Below are 17,775 nucleotides of genomic sequence, written 5' to 3' on the forward strand. Positions count from 1 at the left end.
AGCTGCTAAGCAGTGCACCCTAACCTAGCAGTAAACATCCTTCTGCGCCACTTCGCGTTTTGTTTTGTTGATGTTTGCAGTTCAGGCAAATGATCCTGCGTGTCGTTTGAACAGGAAGCAATGCAGTGCGTGGAGGAGCTCAGTGCCCAGAATCTGCTGCCTGTTTTCGTGCGAGTGGGAGTGGAGTCGACACTTGAGAGGAGTCAGATCACCAGGGATCACATGGGCCAGTTATTACATCAGTTGGTGCAGTCAGGAAAGCTGAGCAAGCAGGATTTCTTCAAGGGGTTTGTATTCTGCATACAGAAACAGATACTTTTCTTGAGTGTTCATTGCAGATGAGCACTGTTTGTGTTGGATGGGAATGATTTCCCACTTTGCTTTCATATCCTATTCTCTCCATGCATCCTTTTTGAAGGAGCATTTCCACCTGGGTATACTGACAGTAATATAAATATTTTACTGTATTTTTAACTATTTCAGATACTTTAATGAAAGTAAATATTTTTGTACTTATGTAAGTATTTATTTCTAAGCAAATATGGAGGTGTATATTTAAATGTGTGTGTTTAGTTTTCCATTTTGCAATGTATTTGTCAATGTTTGGCATTTGGCAAATCATTAAATGTGATTAAAAGGGGAGGAAGAAGATAAAAATCTTCATGTGACATTAGTGCCTGGAAGCTCCATAGTCTGAAGTCCTGAGCATCCACAGAATGGCAGCCACCCTCGCACTGGTGAAAACAGGCTTCGCCCATACAGTGCCATTGCTTGGGACAACTCAACTTCAGGGTGTAGACGTGGCCTCAGGGGTCTGTGAAGGAGAACACGCGCCAGATGTGGTTTCAGATGGGAAAGGTGTTCCTCAGAGAACTGAGTTTCGGCTGCTGGCTCATTTCAGCTCTCAGATGGTAACTGCCTCTGGTTGTGAGTGCTGTCCGGTTGTAAAAGGAACCCAGGAGGGATCCCTGGCACCACTCAGCCCTTGCTAGGGCTTAGAACAGGTTGGTTAAAATGGATAGCTGTGAAAAGCAGCCAGAGAACAAGGAGATGAAATAATGCCTTCAGACGCTGAGTTTCTGCATACCTTGCCCTGTCTTGCTGCTTTTATTTGAATCTTGTCTGACTGTGGTACTGCTGACAGCTCCAATGGTGATCCCTGTGCACCCACATCTGGCAGTGAATTTCATCGTGATGAAATTGAGTGGCTCACGGGAAAAGTTTAGGCAGCCTAAGTCCAAAACTGTATAGAGTAGCAGTACGAAATACATCCCCAGGGAGTATGCTTGTCTGTGTCCATGCAGTTGCTGATGTTTGAAGCGATACGTTCCCATAACGGGTTGTGATTAAAGCCGTCCCTGCGTTTCCTAAGGTGTGGACAAGTAGTTGTGATGCCAAATAAGTAGTATTGTGATGAAATAGTGGGATGTGTGGTTTGAATATGGCATAAACAAAGTAAAATAGGTCCTGAAGTTGATGAAAGGGCGAGTGCCCGCCATGGTTTTCAGTGGGCACATGAGAAGAACACCATAAACCACTACTATTATTCACGCAAGACAAATTACTCTGTAATTAGGGGTTATGGGATGAGTGCTGGTCCCAGCACAGGTCTGGAGAGATACACAGCAGGAAACCAAATTCTAGCAAAAGTGCTTGGGCAAACTAGGTTGAACTAGGGGCAGAGGACATAAAGAGACAAGCCAAGGTGACGGTTCCTGCTTAGAAGCTGTACCCCAGAATTTTTGAGCTTTTAAAGGGAGAAATGGACAACAATCAGAACTGGCAGGAGAGCCAGAAAAATGATCATCTTGTACCAGGCATGAAAAGTGAAGCTACCTACACGGCTTTTATCAAAAAGAAAAGTTTTGAACAATTCTGGAAACCGTATCCAGAGTTGGGGAGCAGTTTTGTAATTCAGCCTGCTGCATTTTCTTTTCCTGATGACCATTCTCTAACTGGTTTGAGCAAATAGCTTGTGGAGGAAGAAACCAGCCACCCTCTTGTGTGTTGAACTTTCTCTTACGTTGTTTTACTTATTTATCAACATTTTGCTGATTGCCTTACATTTGGACCTATGTTATTATTAATCCCCCTTCTGTAAATGTTTGGATTTTTTAAGAAGGCTCGATTTATTAGATCTTTTAAAGACAAAAATGCTGTTTACATTTACAGGTTTTTACTGGTTAGCAAACAGCTTGTTCCTGGGATATAAGAATTACTGTATATGAAACTTTCCTGGATGTGTTGTCTCTACCTACTGGTTTTACAGAAGACAATGCATTTCCCACATGCTCTGCATGTTACTGTAGCAAGAAATTTACTCCTAACGGTTTAGAATCACTTGAAAGCCTAACACATCAATAGTATTCTTCATTATCTTGGTTTGTTTTAACAAAGTGTTTTTTAAATGTAGACATTTACTTTACAGGAAAAGCCTCAGTTTGAGTTGTACTTAATGCTTGACGCTTTTCTTCTTTTTCCTAAAGGTTTTCAGATACCTTGGAGATGGCAGACGATATGGCCATAGATATACCCCATATTTGGTTGTACCTAGCTGAGTTGGTGACCCCCATGTTAAAAGAAGGAGGAATCTCTATGAGAGAACTTATACAGTAAGTACTGCTGCTCTTTTTCAGTGGCGTTTGAGCCAGAGCCATCTGCCTGGCTATGCCATGGTATTTTGACAACATGGTTCCCATCAGCAGATAAAAGACGAATAGTATTAAAGGCTCAGCTTCTCATATGAGTTGCTGCAGGGCTTGCTGCATACTGTTTGGGACTTCTGATTTGCACCAAAAGGAAAGCTGTGATGGGAAGGGAGCTTGCTGCTCTGTAGATGTGGTTCAGGGGTGAAAGTTTTATCTATAAGTAAACTACAATCCTGTTTGTTTCAGTTGAGCTAGAAAATAACCTGATGTTGTACAGTCAGTGTCAGTCAAAAGCACACTGAAGGTCTGAGAATTGGACTTTGTGAGAGCAAGGTATCATGCACATGTCTTTGTCTTGGAGTGTAGTAACAACTGTCTGGGCGTTGCCTTAAACACGGGCACAAAACCTTGTTGGCAAGACTGGAAACTGCTTCCAGGACCAAAGTTCCTCAATTTTGTACATGTCCTTATACATTTGGGGGATTAACTAGAGGTCAACTGAATGGTTCCCTTTTCCTGTAAGTAGTGTATTAAGAAAATAATAGCCTTTTTTCCCCCCAAAGCTCTTACCTTTTAGGGTCCTCCTACCTGAATGCAACATCCCACAAAAAATGAGTGGATTTGAACTCACTTAAAAATGAAAAAAATATATTGGTAATAAGCACTGTTGTAGCAAGTGCACTGCATCACTAAAGTCCATTTTATCAGCAGTGCTAGCTAGATCAAATCCTTTATCCTTGGCGGAAGTTAAAGCTGTTTTCATGCCTCAGTTTGATCACTACCCCTTGCCTTGCATTCCAGACTTGGAGTGCTGTTTTATGAGAATTTAACTGTCTTCAGAAATGATTCAAATTATAAGAAAAAATACCTGTTTTTCTTTCATTCTAGAGAATTTAGCAAACCTTTGCTTCCTGTGGGAAGAGCCGGGGTCTTGCTTGCTGAAATCTTGCACCTTCTATGCAAACAAATGGTAAGTATCCAGGTGTACTGTAGATAAGAGCTGGATGCAACAAGTGTATGTTTATGCATGAAGCCTACATGCTCACATTTCCCACAAGAAGATATTTAGGGGTGGACCAGCCAGTCCAGATAACCTAGGAAACCTGCTTCTTCATCCCTGGTTTCAAACCAAGCCTTGCGAGGTTCCAAAAAGTTAACTACTTTTTTCTCATCACTTTTCCCTTTTGCAGGTACCTTTGCACCTGGCTTCTTCCAGAAGCTAGGGTGCTGAAATACTGCAAGAGGGACATTCTCAAGGTATTTCTGGGCTGACCAGAAGCAGCAAGTGCCGGAAATCTTGCGAGAGAGCTGTTCTTGCAGACCGGAGAGGTTCTGAGAGTTCGGATAAGCTCCAGATGGCCTCTCAGACTTCTGGGTGCTTATCCAAACTAAACCTGCCAACTCTTAAGACTCACCCATCACTAGGGGTAGTGACACCTTTTCACCCTGTAACTTCTAGAGCTCTCTTACACATTTCACAGTCGTGTGTACAAACAGTTTGGTGATTTCCCTATAACTCTGTCTCCATTTTTGTCTTTTTTTTTTTTAATCCAGCTAAATACTGCACTTTGGATAGTGTCTATTTTAAACCCTGTAAAATCCCTCACTTGCCTTTTTGATTTTTTTAAGCATGCATTCAGATAAGGGTGATTGTTCCAGGAGCATTTCAGGCTAGCAGTACAAATAGTGGCTTTTAATTTATTTTAGTCTTATGCTTGTTTGGACAGTCATGTTTGTTTTTGTTTGATTGCTTTTTGTTTTGTTTTTCCTTCCTCTGTTCTGTGAGAGAAAAGCTGCTGTGCTCTGAAGATTTGGAAGACAGGCTTGGGTTTCTGCCATAGCTTTATAACTCTATCTTGTCTGGTCCAATACTTGGACTTGGGTATTTCAGATCAGGTGTTTTAATGCAATAATAGTCATCTAATTCAGATCCTGATGAACTGTAGCAGGAACTATGCACAAGTAGCATTTAATAACCCACATTGTATATTTAAGATTGTAATCTGCTTTGTAAATGGAAAATCGAGCTGCTTTTATCGGTGTTTAACCTAGGCTACACGGTGATGTCCCTTGTGCAGGTGCTATGAGGTAAAAGTTTTTGCAAAGCATTTGAGGGAAAAGAGCTGGTTGTTACTAGGATTTTTATTCTTGTCAGAATTGTACATATGTCGCGTTGGGCAGGATACCAAAAGGCCAGCGCAACATACGTTGGTAGTATACGTGCTGCAAAGGAGTTTTTCCTCAAGGTTTGCAAATTCTCAAAATTGAACGGTGATCTTGGTATCATGTACCTGAATTTGAGGTTTGATCTCTGCACAGAAAACAGTCATGTAAATAATTATTTTCTAAAAAATAGCTAACTTACCAGCGCAGGGTGGAATGAGTTATGGAGGAAGTTAATGGCAGAGGCAGGAGAGGAATCGAAGTCATCGACCTGCCAGCTCTGTCATGGCCATGGGAAACTGTGCCTTATTCAGATGTGTCCCTTCTCATAGGTAGCCTCTGGCTGAAGCTGTTGCACACCCCATGTGTCACGTTATGCCTTGTTTATTACCCACCACCGTGGCATTTAACCACTTTACAAGATACATATACGTGTGGCAGGATTGTGTATATGCTTTCTCTTGCACGGGATTTCCAGATGTTTTCACCTTATTGTTAGGCATCTTGTTTGGTGGCTGAACGGTTCTTTATTTCTCCTGACACAGCTGCACCACTCCAGATTGTGTGAGCTCCCAGGGTTGTCTCTCAAGTCTTTCAAATGACCGAACTGTTTGTATTTCAGAGCCATAAGAAAGTGGGAGCCTTATGGAGGGAGACTGGCCTCAGTTGGAAGGACTACTTACCTGAAGGGGAGGATGTACATACCTTTCTCATGGAACAAGTGAGTTAAGAGCAAGCATCTGCTTAATGACTTGTCACGCTGACTTTTGGCCTTCCGTCCCATTTGTGCATCCTGTTGCATGCCATCCTTATGTATAGTTGGTATGGGTCGTGGGATGAAATGTCTCCCTCATTAAGGTGAGGTTAGATGATTTCAGCACCTCCATTCTGAAATGCCAGCAGGACTGCCTTGTCCTCTGTGATCCGAGGCACGCGTCTCCCATCAGTTGGTTTCCTCCAGTAGATGTATTTCTCCAGAAGGGGGAAATGAACTCGAGAATTAATTTTGCAGCAAGCAGGACAGACAGCCAGCAGAAGGGTCAGAATAATTGATAGCAATTATTTACTTGTCCCACCTTGCAAATGATCTCAGAGGGTTTCACAAAGCAAGAAGCCAAGCCTCATGGTGGGCACCTTGCAGCTGTTGCCAGTTGTTGCCTTCCTAAGGAAGGAGCTCCATCTTCTTTTGGAGCCCCCAAGCGATCCACTGCCCTGTTTTGGCTCTTAGGAAGCACTGCGCTGCAGGAAATGAAATGGGTTACCAAGGCCTGATGATTGGTGGGGGGGACTGCAGATCCTCTGTCACATTTTGCAAGAACTGGGGCGTTAGCTGCAGTTTTTTGAGCAAATGTCGACTGTAGTAATTGCAGTCCAGCTCCCTGTAGTTCTAGTTGAGCAACACGCACTTTGTTTTGTGCATATGCATACTGTGCAGGGCTGGAGTTGTTCTGGGATGCCTGATTGTCTTTGCTGGATAATGCAATTCCCACATTTGTAAAATGTTTTGTAGTATTTGGAACAGAAGAAAGTATGTAAATCGTTGTAATGATAGCTTAGCATTTGAAAGATTGGAAAACAGAATGAAGTGTAGCTTGCTGCCTCAATTTGGTGTAACTCAGCATAGGAAAGTTAATTTAACTAATTCTCATCATCACTTCTGATGTTGCAGAAGTTGGACTTCACGGAGTCTGACTGTTCCAGTTCCTCAGAAGCACTTTCAGAGAAAGAACTCTCTGCAGAAGAGCTGAACAAGCAGCTAGAAAAACTCATTGTTGAGGACAAGGCGAATGATGAACAAATCTTTGACTGGGTAGAGGTATAAAAACTATTTACACCCTCCCTGCACACAGTTTATTAACTGCTTTTGTGAATGTTTTCTCATCTGAAGGAGCATCTCTGCAGTCTGTCGGGTCATTTTGCATTTATACAGTGGCAGGCACAAGTTATCTGGGGGGAAAACTGCTGGGAGACAGCCTTCAAGACCTAGTAACTGGCACAGAGTCCTTTCCTTATTGCTGCGTTAGTTCCACTGAGGTGGGAAACTCAGAGGCATTGACAGCCCTCACCTGTATGTTACTGGTTGAGACACAGATTATCTTCATGGTGAGCTGTCTCGCATCTTTTGTTTTAAAGGATTCCATTATACTTTCACAGTGCCTCCACACTTGCCTGATGAAGTTGTGGTGTAACAAGAAACAGCACACCTAGGCACGGTCAGAACTGAGAAATAGTTGTGGTATTGATTTTTTTTCTTTTGTTCTCCTGTCTAGGCTTAGAACACTAAGATGATCAGGTCTCTGCAATCAACACTTCCAAAGAATTAAATTTTATATATAGTTAATCGGTTACTACAACGTAGGCTTTAGGAAGAAAGATTTTTAGTTGTATTAACGTGCAACTGTGTAACTTTCTGCTTACTTGCCATAGACTTTTTGGCTCCAAACTCACTGCTTCTGGTTTGTGATTACTTTTTAGGCTGAGTATGCTGTTACATTCTTTCTTCTCAAATAATGAAATAAAAACGTCTCATTGCTTTTTCTGATTGACCTTAGCAAATGAGCCCCTGTCCAACTGCATGCCCTGCCGTGCTGCAAAAACGTCCTTTGGGCAGTCGTTCAGGGTACATGTACCTTTCCCAGTGCATTGGACCAGGCTTTGCCCTCTATCTGTGGCTGCATCCTTTAAGCCAGATTTTAAGTGTTGTGCCTGAAATGATACTCAGCCTGATTCATTTAGATCTGTGCTTACAGCTAAATCTTGGTCAGCTTCATTTCAGTTATTTCTGTTGCTGGAGGAATGTATTCGAAATGTCATTTTCTGTGGCTGTTAGAGAAGTAGAAAGTGACATGAAAGAAGCACTGAAAATCTGGGGACACCCACAGGCTCTCTTTGTAGTCTTGGACAAGTTACGTAGCCATTCTGTGAATTTCTTCTACAGAGCAAACAAATCTGTATCCAAGGAGCATTCTTTAAAGTTTGTTGAAAAAGCCTAAAACTCTTAGCAAATGTATAAGGGTGCTGTAAATGCCAAGCATTGTTGTTTTAGTTTTTCTTGAGACAATGACTAGTTGTGGGAGTAGTTAAATGGGGTATCGATCACAAGAGAACTGTCGTTGCATGTTGATGTACCTGAGCTATTCCCAAGGACTGAATGGGAAAGCTGAAGTTCTGCACAGGGGTGAATTGGGTTCCAACTCAAGCGGTTTACGCTGAACACGAACCTCCTGCCAAATTCAGCAGTGGAGTTTGGAAACAGTTGCTCTTACACACCCGCGTGTTTTTAACTGGTCCATTTACTCTCGATTTCAGGCTAATCTAGATGAAAGCCAGATGAGTTCACCTACATTCCTTAGAGCTTTAATGACAGCAGTTTGTAAAGCAGCTATTATAGGTGAGTAACTTGCAGTGTAAACACCATACAAACAAAAAATGCAAAGAGTTATTTTACAGTTTTCGGGTTTATATCATTCCTCCCCCCCCGAGCTGTTTATCATCATACAGTAAGATTTTTGAACTCTGCTGAATTCTAGTGCTGAGGAGCAGGATGTCCATTCCCCCTGCGACAGCCAGGAACATTGCTGGGTAGGGTGTTCTCAAGGCCCTGGCGTGTCCCAGTGACCTTGCGTGAGCAGATGTTTCAGACAGCTGAGTAATACCAGATTGTTCATTGGTTCTTCTAGTGAAGGTGGAAATGTGCTAGACATTATTAAGTTAATTAGCATTTCCTCTCCTGTGTCAGCAAGCTTGCGTGGGCACTCTACCATCGCAGATTGCCACATGCGAGTTGGAAACGTGGGTTGCAGAACAGAAGCCAGCTTGTGTATCTGTCTTGTTAATAGTTTTATGTCCAAAGCAAGTTGCGTTTTTAGAAAGACAGTTTATATGAATTATTTGTATGTACAGCAGTTGGTTGAAAATGGAGGAGGTGGGTTCCCAAGTCAGACATGTGAGCCTCAGATTCCCAGGGGTGCTTGAATAAAGCGCTGCAGCCAGAAACATCTGGTCAGTTCACATTGTTTTCTTTAATTTTACTGGTGGCATCTGGCAAGACAAAAAATTGTGCTTGTAAAGCACCCACTTCTGCGCCTAGCTGTAAGAGTCATGCTCAGAGAAAATGGTCTGAACTTCATCTTGTCGCTGGAAGGATGTGAGGGGCAAGATGCAGCCCGGCTCCTTTCTTCTCAGAGAATGGAACCTTTCTGATGCCACCTAGTGTTAGTGGCGAAGTGACACAGGATTTTATGACAAATGTCGAAGGGCCTCCTGATGAATCTCTGCTGGGGGTGTATCTGAAACATCTTGATCTGTTTTACTTTTTGACCGTGCCTCTAACTGAGGATTTTTTCTTTTGTTTTCAAAAATCACTTAATTGTGTTATATGATCTACTTTAAAAGCTGCTAATTTACCCATGTTGCTGACAGACTTCTAACATGTATTTTTATATATTCCTGATCTCCTATGTTGTGTGCAGCTGGTGGTTCTGTTTCTGCCTTTAATATTTTTAGGGGGAAAAAAAAAGTTATCTAAAAACTTTCTATATAGCTGAGATTTTAACTCCAGCCATTGCACCCACTTTGGGCATGATTTGCACTGCAAAGTTAGGTTGTAATTCTTTGTATATTTCAGCTGACTGGTTAGGGCCAGGAGCACTGCAGATGTCAGTTGAATTTGGGAAAGCGTAAAAATCAAGACTTCCAGAAAAAGCCTTTGATCAGAAATACTTCCTATTGTTTCTCATCGTGTTTTGTCTCAGAGCTAACCTGTACCTGTAATTTCTACTTGAATAAATAAAGGAGATAAAAGATCCACCCCTGCTGCTATCTACCAAAGCTGACCCTATTTCCTTCTCTTCCCTTCAGCGGACTCTTCTAGCTTCCGTGTGGACACTGCTGTTATCAAACAGAGAGTGCCGATCTTACTCAAGTACCTAGACTCAGACACAGAGAAGGAACTACAAGCACTTTATGCACTACAAGCATCAATAGTAAAACTTGATCAGCCTCCTAGTAAGTGTTGTTTCTGAACTGGGGTCTTGAACCCTGACAGCTTAAGGAAAAGTTGTTTCTGTTAAAGTCCAGCAATAGAGTCTGGAAGAGGACTGTGCTTTTCTTGACAATGAAAACAAAGTTTTACCTTTGTACATAGCGGCTGAGAGAAAATAGCATACAGTGGTTTCTGCTTCTCCAGATTCCAGCTTTTAGAGAACTGCAGTTCCCCATGTGCTTTGCTGGAGGTGGGCTTTGCTCCTGATTGATCCCATAAGCAGCCATGCAGAAGGAAGGACAAATCTCAGTGTAAAGAGAGGAAAAAAAAAAGTTATCTGTTGAGGTTTACAATACCTGGACATGTGAGAGCGTTGTGCGTTGTAATTGCATTATTTGCTGCATCAAAGGAGTTGGGCAACTGATGAGTCTTGTCCCAGAGACACTGTAGAAAAATGGTGTTGGAAAAGAGGCGGGGGACTGCAAGAGGAGCAAGGGTACCCAGGCAGTCTGCAGCACATAACAAAAGAGTGCACAAAACCACCCATCTTGATAATACTTAGCTTTAAGGGGCTAGTCGTTTGTTCTCTCTCCTGCTGAGCCACATAAAATCAGATGTTGGAGAGGAGCCGAGCTGCATGGTCCATGGAAAGGAGAATGGGCAGTCGTGGATTGCCAGCCGGTCCCTAAATAATATGCTCTCACGGCCACTTTCCCTTTCCTGCAGAGCATATGTTATCCCACAGCATCAGAGGGACCTGTTTTCCCTCTCAGCTGTGTCTAACCAGCCAGGAAGCAATAACTCAGTGACAGATCTTCCTTTTACTTGTGTCTGCATCTCTTGCATTAAAGGTCACATTAATCCCCTTATCCGTAACCGCGTCTTTGTCTACTGACTTAAACTGCGCAGCACTAACAGATGTTCTCTCCCATTATTCCATTACTGCAGATTTGTTACGGATGTTTTTTGATTGCCTGTATGATGAGGAGGTAATATCGGAGGATGCCTTCTACAAGTGGGAAAGCAGCAAGGACCCAGCGGAGCAGAACGGGAAAGGAGTAGCGCTAAAGTCTGTCACAGCATTCTTCACATGGCTACGGGAGGCCGAAGAGGAGTCGGAGGATAATTAAAACTTAAAAATACAGGAAAAAAAAAAAAGAAACAATTTAAGTATTTTTTTAAAAAGTTTCACGTCTTCGCCAATCACAGTGCAGCAAGGCCAATTCTCGCGCAGACCCCCCCCTTCCCCCACACATGCACGAGTGGGAGAGGTAAAAATAGATAAACACAAAGGTGATCATGGAGGAAAAAAGGTACTTGAAAAAAAGTAAACTTCAAACCTGAGGGCGGGAGCACTAAACCAAAATACATGTATTATTTATAGAAAATATTTTCTGTTTTAATCTTTTTTCTTTTTAAACAAGGACTCATACTTACATAAAACACAAAGCGAAACAAATCTGTTTAGCAAAAAAAAAAGTTTAAAACTTTTAATTTATTATTTTAAGGACTGCAAATGCCAGTGTAATTTTTAAATTTGCAGTTTCTGTAAACAAATTGTATAATAGAACAAAAGCAGAGAAATAAATTTCCCTCCCCTTCATATGCACCTCAATTTTGTTTCAAAGCATGATAAAATAGATAAAACTTTTCAAGGGGGTTGGGGTAAGCTAGATGAGGAAGAGATCAATTTTTTTTAATTGTCATCAGATTTTTCTGCCTGCATCTCAGCTTGCTTCAGAAATTAAAAAGAAAATAGTAATCAAAACATACATAACCTTGGAACAGAAGGAAATGCATTTGAGAAAACTGCTGTGGACCAGAGTGCTCCGAAAATAACTCATTCAAAACAGTGCTACCCTGGGGAAAAAGTACTAGTGATACTTTCAGAACCTTTAGAGCAACTTTAAGGCTTGTAAATACATAGAACAAATATTTAAAAAAAAAAAAAAAGAAAAAAACAAATTGACTCAATACTATTTCTTTTCACTTTCAAAATATAAAGAACAAAATAAAGACAAACATTGCAAGTTTAAAAGAAAGTAAAACGACTTCTCCTTTGACAGCTGCTGAATGTGTGCACCATCTCTGAGCGGTGCTGGCTTCCTTTTCATTGTGTAGATCCTCGGTTCCAAATTGTGTACATATAGTGTGTGTATGTATGTGTGTCTACCAAAAAAGAGGGGTGAGAGCAATTGTTTAAAAAAAAAAAAAAAAGGAAAAAAAATAGGGGGTTGCTGCTTGGGAGACCCTTTCTGCAGAGAGAACTTAATGGCTGCTGAGCGATGAGCAGCTAGCTGGGCTGCTGCACCACGTAGGTCTGTCCGGTTCCCAGCACGTTTCTGCAAGGCTGGGAGGTGATCTCGGGGCAGGCGGTGCCCGATCCCAGCCTGGTTCTTCCAGCCGTGTGACCGCGGTGTTTCGTGTGACTTGGAACGGTGGCGTTGTCCTGGGGACTTGTGACTGCGGTGACTCCGGAGGTTGCAGCTGTCCGAGCAGAGAACCGATAGCCCTTCTCCATGGCTTACGCATCCGTTGCTGCCCGGCTTCTACCACCGCCCTTCGCATCTGCTGGTTGCCTTGCTGTGCTTAAGGAACCCAAAAGCCCACACGGGTGAAGATGAAAGCGACCTGCAAGAGTCAGTGGAACAAGCGCAGTGAGCGATGCGGTGCTCTTCCTGGCTCTGCCCACCCCGTAGCGGTGTCTGAAGTCTGAGCGCAGCCCGGGCACAGATTAACAGTGGTCACTTTGCGGTGCGGGCGGAGCGGGTGGTGTCTCCGTGCCCAGAGGGACCTCAGCCGTGCCCCAGTGCCGCACAGTCCTCCAAACTGAGCTGCTGCTGAGTACCTTAAGTCTCTTGTGTGTCTCTCTTCAACAACCAAAGATGACCTGCTGGCTCTCACTGTGAAGAAGCATCTACCATAATACAGTCTGCAAAGTTTGTGAAGCCCTAAAATGTAGTTTGTGAACTGTGGTCTGTGGACCGCGAGTAACCTGTGGAGCATTTGCTGGTGGTCTGTGCAGCACTAGCTGCTCACATGATGCTGTCTTTTTCTTTCCAGCTGCTAAATCACTTTTTTTTAAAAAAAAAAAAGAGGAAAAACAAGAAAAAAAGCTACAAATACATTAAATACTTTCCTAATCTTACTTCTACATGTAAACAATTTCTGTACTTGCATAAGGATGTTGTTTGATCACCACTGGGAAGGGAGGAGGGCGCCTGGTTGTGGCTGGAGGGGGAGATGTCCATGAGACACTTTCCCTGTTATCGTGTTCCACGCCATGAATCTGAGCTAGAGAATCCATGGCCTAAAACACTAGAGCATTGGTTTTTTTTGTTGTTTTTTTTTTTAGTAACAATAAAACACTTTTCTCTGATGTTTTGTTAAAAAAAAAAAAAAGGAAAAGAAAAAAAATCTCATCCTTAATATATGCATATGTATGTATCTGATGTATGACATCCAGCACTTCCTCCTCCACAGCTGCTTCCCTTCCCACCCCACAACCCTCCTGGCCTTGCAGGCAGAATTACCGGTTTGTGATCGGTGCTCTCAAGATCTCCAAAAGGCTCATCCGCGTGGAAACCCCCTCCAGGAGGTCTCAAGGTGTGTTTCTTTTTTCAAGTTGTGTGGGTTATGTGAGTGCTCTTCTTGCAAAAGTAAACTGAAGCCAGAACAAGGGTGGGTATGTGATGGTTTGTAGCAGTTAAATAGTTGAATTAAATGGATGTGAGTTGGTATCAGAGCAAATATATGCCAGGTTGCGCAGTGCTTGCACCTGATGAAGTTCCTCTCAGAGGATGGGCAGCGTCAGAGCCTGCAGGGAATGTCTCTCTGACACCGGAACCGCTCCATGCAAGGACTGTGATTTATGCGTTGATTGCCTTGAATCAGAAAGGTAGAAATTGCAAGAGCCTTTGAACAGCCACGTGAATCGAAGTGGGACAGGGCCAGGACATTCGTTTGGAGAGCTTCAAGAAGGAGTTGGAAAAACACTGGCTGGAGGGAATGGTGAGCACACGGGTAGAGGAGAAAAGTCTCTCCCCTCCTTGTCTGAGCTTTAATGTTACATGTTCCGGGGAGTGGGAACTTGTCCTGTTAGTGTCATGCATATGACAGCAGGGGAGTTTTCAGAGATTTTAAGAATGTTTTCAGAATTGCCCATGAGCCCTGAAAATCAGGGTTTGCACCATGGCAAGTTTTATGGTATCTTTAGATGAATTAAGCTGCACAGGGAGCCCTGTGAGCACTTTATGCACTAGACCTGTAGGCCTCCAGCTGTGGATATGTTGCCGTAAGGTTCAGCATCCCACAAGTGTCACCACAAGGAGCACATTTGATACAAGTCTTGGACCAAAACTGCTTCCTCTGCTCCCCTTGCATTGTTTACATGCTCCTTGCTTACCTGCATCTGTACCAAGCTGTGGCTGCTTTTCAGTTGCCTTCTAAATCAGCCCAGGTTTGCAGGCAGTTGTAGCTCTTCAGGATGTTGTCCATGAAGATCTTTGCAACAGGTCCCCTCCTCTAGGGTGTTAAAAGACAAAAACTGTAAGAGATGCATGAAACAGAAAAGGAGGTAATTAATTATAAGAGGTTCCCATGGGAATGTGATTTGCAGAAGCCTCATTCTACATAAATGAGGAGAGGTGAGCTGTGCTTACTCCTGCGTAACGATACAGCAAAGCCTAAGCGGGGAGGACAGCAAATTTCCCATAAGAATACTAAATGTTTGTGGTTTTGTCCTCCCTCTCGACCCCAGTCCTGGTCCTATAAGGTATTTAAATGTGTCTGTGGGCAGGCTTGTGAGCGTGGCAGGGAGTTAATGCAGCTCAGCACGAAGGAGCTGCATTAGAAGCCATTTGCACTGCTGGGAGCCCGTCTTGTGCCAGGGCTGTGCGCGCCATCAAAGGCGCAGGTAAGGAGGAGCAGATGAATCACTTACGTCCCTGTTTGTCTTTGTTGCTGGAAATGTCTCCAAACCTGAAGCAGTCAAACAGAAAATTTCCAGGCCAGGTGTGTGCCTAAGGCTGGTTTCTTTCTAGGAAAGTGTTTTCAGAACCGGATCAGCCGTTTCTGTGAATGAGGGCAGGGAATACACGGGTATCAGACCTTGCTCTCTGTCTGCTCCTGTTAGCGTGTTTGGTTTTTAGCCTTGTTTTCTCTCAATAAGCCTCGGTTCCAGGAGCAGACCTGGGTGTGCAACTCCTGCCTTTTGCTTTTCGCCTGTAAAACTGCCAAATCTGGCCACATTTCAGCTGTGCTCTGCCTGCGCTGAAGGGGACTGACGAGCGTTCGGCTCACTTGTCTGTTTTCCCCTGCTGTGCAGAGGGTACGCAGGGCTCTTTGCTTGCCACTCAAGTTGCCAGAGCTGTTTGAGGCCTTTGCCCTGGAGCCGAGGAGCTCCTGAACCCCCCAGGCTGCGCCACACTGCTACCCACGGGCGCACCGGGGTGCTTTCCATTTCCAGCCGGGGCAGTAGCGCCCAAAAACTCGTGACAGATGTTACGGTTACTCTGCAAGTAACAGACACAGACAGCCACAGCCCAGGCTCTTGGGTTGGTTGCAGGGGATGTGGTTGTGACTTCTGTCTGGGACCAGTACTCCCTGGTGCAGGAGCTGGTAGCCAAAGAGGCCACATGGAAAGAGGTTTGGGAAAAGGGATTTGGCTGCAGAGAGTTATTGGAGTGCACAAGGCAGGTTTAAGCAAGTAGTAATTTACATTGGCCCTTGCTGCATTTCCCTGTGACCCAGAGCTTTTGGTTCCAGCCCTATAGACTATTTTCTTCAGAGAAAGGTTAAAACGGGGCCTTTTTAAAAAAAAAGTCCGATTAACTTGCTGAGTGTCCTGAAAACACTTGAAAGCAGTAGCAAATGTGGCATCTTGATGCCAAGAGGGTGGCTGTGATCATTCCTGCTACGTTCAGTCCCAACAGGAGTCATTTTTATAGGGGAAGGGACCTGAAGGTTGGCGTGTCAGAAGCGGTCACCGCAGAGCAGAAAAGTCACTGGAGCCATGCCCCCGGCGCTGGTTTGATCCGTTCCACAGGCACGAGAGGGTTCAGCTTTGCAGGCAGTAAGCTCAAAATCAGACACGCACCCCAGAACCCTCTTGTGCCCTCACATCCAACACCTCTGGCTTCCCTAAAGACGACACCAGGGAAATGGTTGTAACTGCAGAGCAGCCTCAAGGCCACGGGTGGATGTGCTGAGGGTAGGGGTTCGGTCAGGGCTGCCGTGCCCGTGGGGATGAAGCAGGGGGCAGATGTTCAGCCTAGCAAGCACTCTGAGCTCGTTTTATGTCGGTCTGGCAGGGAAAGCTTGGCCTCTCTGCTCTTTGGAAGAGGTTGGCCCTCTGCAGCTACCTGATCCCGGGCCAGCAGAGCGGCATCCCCAGCCAGACGTGCAAGCTCTTCACATGCTGCTTTCTTTTAATAAGGTGCTAACCCAGAGGCTTGTGTGAGTGGTCACATGCCAATAGAAACCCCAAGCAGTGCTCTGGCATGGCCTGGGGGCCACGTGCAAGCTGCAGCCACTGTAGGATGGAGCCTGAGGCTGAGGATGCTTCAGCCTGGAGGGTCCTGCTTGGCTGCTCCTCACCCCAGCTCCATGGATAAATTATCCTCAAGGAGCCATTGCAGGAAAACCACGGTGGTGAAGAAGCAAGCGAGAGATTGATTACCACTTAGCTTCCCGCAGTGTGACTAAATCCCTGCAAATATCTGAAAAAAACTTAACCAGAAGTTTTCTACCCTTGTATTTTCCACAGGGCCCTGCTTGCTGCCTATGGTAATGGCCACGGAGCTGTGGTTTACTGAAATAATGCCTGCTTATTTAGATGCTGCTGTAGGGATGCCCTGACCATGAGCTGTGGAAAGCTTTGGTCATGTGGCACCGGTTTCTCTTCCTTATTTCCAGCTGCTAAATTGCAGTGAAATGGCAACAGAAATAAAGCCAGCTCCCGCTCCATTCAGTACTTTCCAATGGGGAATTTGTCCAACTGTGCAATCGCCGTCCCAGCTGCAGGGATGTTTGTGCTGTGACTGCAAATTGGAAAGGAGAGAGGGGTCTTGGGGAAGGCAATCGATGCTTTAAGGAAGTTCGGAAACCTTTGGATTAGAGTGAGCAGAGAAAACAGTAAAGCCTTGCTTTTGCATGCTTGGTTGTCTTGGTCCAGCCCCCCGTGAGGGTTAATAGCAGATGCTGTCGCAAAGCAGAGTTCTGCCAAGTTCCCGGGGTGCAGACCATTAACGAGCGCTGAGGAGAGCACTGTTAGAAGTGTTTTACCACAGCACTGCAGAGAAGAGCTGAAAAGATCATCTCAGCTGGTACTTTCAGGTCTCGCCTGTGGAGGAAAATGGGTTGTTTCAGTTTTTCAGAACAAGCTATTCTGAAATAATGCTGGGTGTAAATGCTCTGCACTTCTAAAGATGGTCTTAAGTGAATGATCTGTTGGGCCTGGCCACCTCCCGATCGTCTGCGTGTGACCGAGTTGTGCTGGGAACCCGCGTGCTTCATCAGAACCAGGCAGCCTGCGAAGGCAGCGGGCACTCAGCACCCTGCAGGGCTGCGGCACTGCTGCCACGTTAGCTTATGGTGATGGGCACAGCCCGCGGCTCTGTTCTCCTGCTGCACAGCCCTGCTTTGGGTGTTCAGGGCAGAAATAATTCCAGGGATCTGTCACAAAAGTAAACTGTAACAGCGGGCTGGTGGAGCCCATCCCGGCTGCTTCCTCCCCACTGGTGCCTTACAGCATCGGTGCCTGCCTTGGGATCAGCTGACGCACGATGTATTTTTTTTACAACGTGATCATCAAGTACAGGAAATTTCACACACCTTCTCTGCAAAAGAGAGGACTCAAGTGTTTTACCCATCTTCCAAGGAAAGGCAAATGGATCTCACTCTTCTGGCTTCCTCCACCATCACAAGGTGGTTATTTTGAGCAGGAGCCTGGGCTGTGGCTGACAAATCTCAAAGAAAAGC

The 17,775-nt window shown here is 44.5% G+C and overlaps 1 protein-coding gene across 18 annotated transcripts in view; it reads left to right on the plus strand.

Moving 5' to 3' along the window:
* Nucleotides 1-12,899, plus strand: part of EIF4G3 (eukaryotic translation initiation factor 4 gamma 3) — a 154,878-nt gene extending 141,979 nt beyond the window's left edge. For all 18 annotated transcript variants that reach the window (XM_066981955.1, XM_066981957.1, XM_066981963.1 and 15 more), the window contains 8 exons: nt 115-287; nt 2,487-2,612; nt 3,537-3,618; nt 5,434-5,532; nt 6,481-6,627; nt 8,121-8,202; nt 9,672-9,818; nt 10,744-12,899. In XM_066981955.1, the coding sequence (XP_066838056.1) occupies nt 115-287; nt 2,487-2,612; nt 3,537-3,618; nt 5,434-5,532; nt 6,481-6,627; nt 8,121-8,202; nt 9,672-9,818; nt 10,744-10,925 (1,038 nt within the window). In that variant the 3' untranslated portion in view covers nt 10,926-12,899. The remainder of the gene's footprint in view (nt 1-114; nt 288-2,486; nt 2,613-3,536; nt 3,619-5,433; nt 5,533-6,480; nt 6,628-8,120; nt 8,203-9,671; nt 9,819-10,743) is intronic.
* The last annotated feature ends 4,876 nt before the right edge of the window (nt 12,900-17,775 follow it).

This window comes from Anser cygnoides, chromosome 23 (assembly GCF_040182565.1).
Source record: "Anser cygnoides isolate HZ-2024a breed goose chromosome 23, Taihu_goose_T2T_genome, whole genome shotgun sequence".
NCBI lineage: Eukaryota > Metazoa > Chordata > Aves > Anseriformes > Anatidae > Anser > Anser cygnoides.